This window comes from Barbus barbus (genome assembly GCF_936440315.1).
Source record: "Barbus barbus genome assembly, chromosome: 33".
Taxonomy (NCBI): domain Eukaryota; kingdom Metazoa; phylum Chordata; class Actinopteri; order Cypriniformes; family Cyprinidae; genus Barbus; species Barbus barbus.
Genome location: NC_136761.1, coordinates 21,356,658 through 21,363,099, shown reverse-complemented (window position 1 = coordinate 21,363,099; position 6,442 = coordinate 21,356,658). Strand labels below are relative to the sequence as shown.

At 37.1% G+C, this 6,442-nt stretch overlaps 1 protein-coding gene across 2 annotated transcripts in view; it reads right to left on the bottom strand.

The window, feature by feature from the left end:
- Positions 1 to 1,171: 1,171 nt before the first annotated feature.
- LOC306853118 (xaa-Pro aminopeptidase 2-like) overlaps positions 1,172 to 6,442 on the bottom strand; it is a 29,256-nt gene continuing 23,985 nt past the window's right edge. For both annotated transcript variants that reach the window (XM_079390313.1, XM_079390312.1), the window contains 11 exons: positions 5,930 to 6,019; positions 5,336 to 5,445; positions 4,508 to 4,585; positions 4,316 to 4,387; positions 4,157 to 4,217; positions 3,988 to 4,057; positions 3,734 to 3,838; positions 3,238 to 3,297; positions 3,083 to 3,159; positions 2,853 to 2,942; positions 1,172 to 1,766 (listed from right to left, as the gene is read on the bottom strand). In XM_079390313.1, coding sequence (XP_079246439.1) covers positions 1,566 to 1,766; positions 2,853 to 2,942; positions 3,083 to 3,159; positions 3,238 to 3,297; positions 3,734 to 3,838; positions 3,988 to 4,057; positions 4,157 to 4,217; positions 4,316 to 4,387; positions 4,508 to 4,585; positions 5,336 to 5,445; positions 5,930 to 6,019 — 1,014 coding nt within the window. In that variant the 3' untranslated portion in view covers positions 1,172 to 1,565. The remainder of the gene's footprint in view (positions 1,767 to 2,852; positions 2,943 to 3,082; positions 3,160 to 3,237; positions 3,298 to 3,733; positions 3,839 to 3,987; positions 4,058 to 4,156; positions 4,218 to 4,315; positions 4,388 to 4,507; positions 4,586 to 5,335; positions 5,446 to 5,929; positions 6,020 to 6,442) is intronic.

Below are 6,442 nucleotides of genomic sequence, written 5' to 3'. Positions count from 1 at the left end.
GTAGGATACTGTTGGGGGCCTTCTGGTGGCCACGGGGGCCCTAAGCAGCCGCTTAGTTCTATGCCTTGCGTTTTGCACTGATGAAGGTTGAACAACTGGGCAGCAGTTAAATCTTAGTGTTGAACTCTTTACTAAATTAACTGAAACCTTTTGAAACATGCAAATCCATTTAAAGTGCCCCTATTATGGATTTTTGAAAATGACCTTTCATGCAGTGTGTAACAAATGGTAAAAATGATGCTAAAAACACGGCTGTACACAAAGCAGTACTGCACTCACAAATGCTGCTTTATCAGGCATTACAGGCATGGTGAAATGGAAATGAATTCAACAAATGGACCAATCACTGCAGAAAGGAGGGGTTTGGAAAAATTAATCGTTGAGCGAATGGTTTGGGAGTCATTGAGCAAATGGGGTAAAATAAATGCATATTACAAGAAAATGAAAGTGTTTTTTGATCTTGCATGAATGTCAACCTGTTGTTGGAGACTCCCAAAACCAAAATATGAACCTTTCATAACCCATAATTGGGGCACTTTAAGATATATGCTTTTTTTCGTGTTGCAGTGTCAAAAAGTGTTATGTTGAGTAGGCGTTGATAGTGTCTGAATAATATTTTCACTCAGTGCACTATATAGTGTTTGACATTTGTAATTATGACTGTTAAGTATGAAATCTCAGAAAACAGAACACATAGGCTGCATCCGAAAGCTGAAATTTGCCTGCTGCCTACACAGGCAGCATAAGAAGGTACGAGGACATCAAGGCATGTCTGAATCCAATGATCGTGTAACATCCTGTTTACCGAGATACTTTCATATGAGCGATTTTTGAAATCAGTATGTATCCTTCGCTGCCTATGATACCTACAATCCTGTGCTTTCCATTCTGTGACAGTTAAGCGAAAAAAATCTAAATAAAATAAAAGCTGTGGTTAGTGGTCAGTTTATGTAGATAAACAACTTTGACCAACTTTTTCCACTTTTGGTGTGAGTTCTAGCGAGAAATTAGTATTGTTGTAATTAAATATTATTACCCAAGTTCTTTGTATTTTCATGTAGCTCATTCTGCCTTAGAATTCAGTTTTGTGAGGTAACTTTACATGAAAACGCTGCCTGCAAGTCATTGCCTGCCTAAGCTTTCGGACGCAGTCATAGATAAACCAAAAGTAGTGGAGATACTGTAGTAATCTTACTTTAATAAACTATAAATTAACAATCATTGTCTTAAAATAATATATTCATACATACACATGCAATGCATCATTTTAAAATCTTAATATTGTCTTTCTTAATTAAACCTACAAGAACTTTTGTCATAAAATACATTATAAAATACTAACAGTTCAAACACAGGACATCCTAATGAGGCAGTAAATCCACTCAAAATGGCTTAAAAAAAAACAGATAAAAGAAAAGAATTAAGAGAAACTGTATAAAAGACAACTTAATTTAAGTACTCAACATTGGAGCTTTTCTGTTTGTGCCTGAAAGTGAGTTTGTCACCCCAGCCCACAATAGGAGCAGAGGCAGTTCTGAACGCTGTGAAGTGGTTCAGTGCTTGTTTTACAGCATATTATGCAGTAAAACAGAGGGCAGGACTGTTACTAGCAGTGTGACTGAGGAGATGACAGCTGAAGCTCCAGCTTTAAGGAAGGGTGCCGTATGCTTCATCATCCAGTCATACTCCTCCTTCAGCCCCTGCCTCTCCAGCTCGTGACCCACCACGCTCCGGATAGTCTCATAGTATTTGTTCAGCCAGTGCAGCTACAAGACAACAACAAATAAAATGCTGTCAGTAAATGATTTCTGTTTTGTCATAAATGAAAATAAGGCTATTCTCAGCTAACCCACAACCCCCCTCCCAAGACGCATTTCCAGTGAAGGGCGTTGTGGGTACCAGCAAAAGGACACCAACAATAGGAAATAGCTTATATTTAAACACACCAAGCTGTGGTTCTTAACCCAAATTTTTACACTGAACACCAAATGGTATACACAACATTCTAGCAGTACCAAAATTATTTATGATATGAAAGTAAACATAGATGCATTTATATTATATATATCACACAACATGATATGAAAGTAAACACATTAAAGTAACATGAATGTATTTATATTAATAATAATAATACATATATAGATATAGATACAGGCACAAAACCAGTCTTAAGTAGCCTGGGTATATTTGTAGCAATAGCCAAAAATACACTGTATGGGTCAAAATTATAGATTTTTCTTTTATGCCAAAAATCATTAGGGTATTAAGTAAAGATCATGTTCCATGAAGATATTTAGTAAATTTCCTACCGCAAATATATTAAAACTTAATTTTTTATTAGTAATATGCATTGTTAAGAACTTAATTTATAAACTTTAAAGGCGATTTTCTCAATATTTAGATTTTTTGCACCCTCAGATTCCAGATTTTCAAATAGTTGTATCTCGGCCAAATATTGTCCAAATATTGTGGAAAGCTCATTTATTCAGCTTTCAGATGATGTATAAATCTCAGTTTTAAAAAATTTACCTTTATGACTGGTTTTGTGGTCCAGGGTGTCTCTCTCTCTCTCGCACACACACACACACACACACACAGACACAGACACAGACACAGACACAGACACAGACACAGACACAGACACAGACACAGACACAGACACAGACACAGACACAGACACAGACACAGACACACTCACACTCACACTCACACTCACACTCACACTCACACTCACACTCACACACACACACACACATATATAATTTGCCAATAATTCTGGCAAAGTGCTTTACAAAGAAACAAACAAACCAAAAAAAATGTATAAATACTTTATGGCACTATTACAATACCTGCTCAGGACTTAGAAGAGACGTGTTTATCAGTTTTCTGTCATAAGGCACCAGTGAGACCGTTTCAAATGTCAAGTAATTGTTGCCATACTTGAAAGTAAAAGAGGAAAAGAGGAATTTTATTTTAAGCAAGACAAAACTGCACATATTATTAATATTTCTTCAGGCACTGCCCTTGGCTAACTGCAGTGGATTTACAGAGTTCTGGACCCTCAGTGAGTTGGATGTACCTTTGTAGTAGCTGGAACAGTGACAGCAATGTCCTCTATCCTTATACCAAAGTCATTCTCCTTGTAATAACCAGGTTCTGGAGGACAGTTTGTCAGTTTATAACCATAATTATCAAACTAAGACAATCGTAATGAGCTGCTTAATGATTCCTCACCAATTGATGTGAACATCCCCTCTTGAAATGGAATATTATTGGACTGAAAACCCACAGGCCCTATCAAAGACGAAACAAAGACCTTAGATGAAGAGATACAGCATATGTTCTATATATACATATACCTGTATATGTGTGTGATTTTGAAAGTTTTGGAAAGCTTTTATCACCAAGGCTGCATTTATTTGTAATATTGTGAAATAGCAATACAATGTTTTAAATTAATTTCATCATAAATTTCTTATTATTGTCAATGCCCCCCCTCAGGATTCTTTGAATAGGAAACTCAAAAGAACAAGATTTATAAAATGGAATTCTTTTGTAACATTATAAAAGCCTTTACTGTCACTTTTAATTAATATAATGCATCCCTACTGACCCTACACTTTTAAATATTAGTGTATTTTAATTGTAAATGATTGTTATCCAGACAAATGCATTTAAATGACAATATTACTGAAATAAATATATAAACACGTTACAGGGTCAGACTTACATTCATGGACTCCAAAGTAGTTCCCCACACCATGACCTGTGCCATGACCATAATTTAAACCAACTTCCCACAATGCTCTTCGTCCCAGCATCTCCATGTTAATGCCTATGGTGGGAATAAAAACACATTAAGGGTTAGCACTTGATAGGTTTTGAAATGGTCACTGTGAGAAGTCTGCTGTGGATACGGCGTCCTCTTGTGGAAGCATCATGGCATGGTCGCTTGAAGGGAGACTGTGATGAGGAGATCCTCACCTCTTGTTCCAGCAGGAAAGATGGTTCTTGAAATCTCAATATTTCCCATGAGCACTCTTGTGTAGGCCTCCTATCGGAGTAAGACATGGAGAAAACAGTTTTCTTTTCAGTATAAGCAGCCTATTATGCTTAGCATCATTATTAACTCCCCATGCCTGCCATTCAGTACCTTTTGAAAGTCAGTGGGTTTACCCCAGTGCACAGTACGCGTTATATCAGTAGTACCGTCACTGTTAACATAAATCAGACAGAATGCATGCATGAGTTTGGCTATGTATTGTGTTAACTACATAACTATGCACTACTGTAGTAGTACTATGAAACTCACAGGTACTGTCCTCCAGAGTCAACAAGATACATCTCATCCACTGACAGCTTCCTTGCAGTTTCATTAGATGGACTGTAAAAATAAGAACGATGCAGGTAGTTATAGTAAACATAATGAATATAATTCAAGAGTGAACAAAGAAAAATGACTGAAAAGCTAAACATTATAATTGGGCGGGAAGAGGAACAGTACCTGTAGTGAGCAAGAGCAGCATTAGGTCCACTTGCAGAAATGGTCTCAAAACTGGGCCCTCTGCTGTTCTTCTGTTTGCTGGCAAAACACATTGAAGGGTTTGTGATTCTCAAGAAAAAGGAAGTTTACATATGTAAAACATTCTAAATGAACATCCTTGATGTAGGAACAAGCTCTACTTGTTCAAATAATGTCATTCCTATAATGCAAGCTTAGAAAAATGGCCAATATAGGCCCGGTTTCACAAACGGGGCTTAGCCTAAAACAGGACTAGGCCTTAGTTAAATTAAGGTATTTAAGCAACTTTTACAAAAATGCCTTAGAAGAAAACATTAAGGTGTGCATCCTGACACAGAACAATGACACTGACATATTTTAAGACATGTTAGAGTAAGATATTTTCAGTTGAGACAGCTCAAACATGCATTTTAGTCTGGGACTAGCTTAAGTCTTGTCTTGTTTCTGTAAGACAATATTCCATTCATTTTCATACTAAAATTCTGCCATGATTGTCTTCCAAAGCAAACCTACCATAAGTTCTGATAGCATTTTATGGCATATTTTGAAAAGAAAACACTAAATAAAATTAGAAATAGCATTTAATTACATATTCACTGTAAATAATTAAACTACTAATGTGTATATGTTATAAAATAAATAAATAAATAAATGTACAATTAAAATAAGCAATGCACAATTTAAATAAATGAATGGTACATATACTCTTGGAACCGACAGTCTTGGAAAATGAACAATACAGGTAAAACCATCTGTTTTACTGTATGTGAGTGATATCGGTGATGAGGGTTTAGCTCCACTGTTCTGTACCTGCGACACTGATCAACAAAATGTGCTGCTGTAAGTTCGTTCTCTGTGCCTTCTGGAACTTTCTTCTCAAGCCACATCAGAAGCTGCATGACTGCGACTGCGTCCCTAACCTGCGGGAAAGAGGATGGATGTTCACTCATGAGAACAAAATCACCCGCTTGAGACTAGACGGATGCCAGACGGAGGGGATTAATTGAAGCAGTCAACAGAGGTCTGGCTTTAGGCCATAAAACACCAGAACCAAGATGTTTGTCCATGCATGTTATCAAATGCAGTTGTTTTCAAAAAGCTCATTCTGCAAAATATGTCAACAAAACACTGAATACATGCAAACACCATGAGTACTAAAGGTCCCAATATGTTTGATGGAGGTTGCGCGATAAGGAGCGATAAGACATTGATTCAGCTACATTGAGCTGCAATGAATGGAGTCTGTCTGGCCTCCAAATGTGGTTTTATGATGAGATAAAGTGCCCTTCAATCTAGAAATTACGATAATACAACACAGGTATCAGTCAACAGTGTCCATCAGGGTTATCACTGCTTTACAAAAGTCATTTGGGGAGAAGACTGTGTGTGTGTGTGTTCTCTTACATGAGCCTCTTTGAGAATACGCTGCTCAGTCGCATCTTTCACTGCTTTTGTGGTCAGTACTGGAGAGTAGGTGCTGGTCAGAAGTTTGTCCTTAAAGACATAAGATATGTTCATCAGCAGTAAAATCTTCACCTGTACTGTGGAACCCAAGCAGCCTTATGAAATTATAATTTCAGTCAGGATCCATCCATCCATCTAGCTATCTACCATCCATCCATCTATCCACCTATTTACTTATCCATCCATCCATCAATCATCCATCTATCCATCCATTCATCTAGCTATCTACCATCCATCCATCCATCCATCCACCTATCTACCAATCCATCCATTCACGTAATTTATCCATCTATCTACCTATCCGTCTAGCTATCTACAGTAGCATCCACCAATCTACTTATCCATCCACCTACCCATCCATCCATCCATCCATCCATCCATCCAATTATTCAAATTTGTTTTGCACATCACAGCACATCAAGTCACATTAAGTAAAACATAAATTGGCTCTAA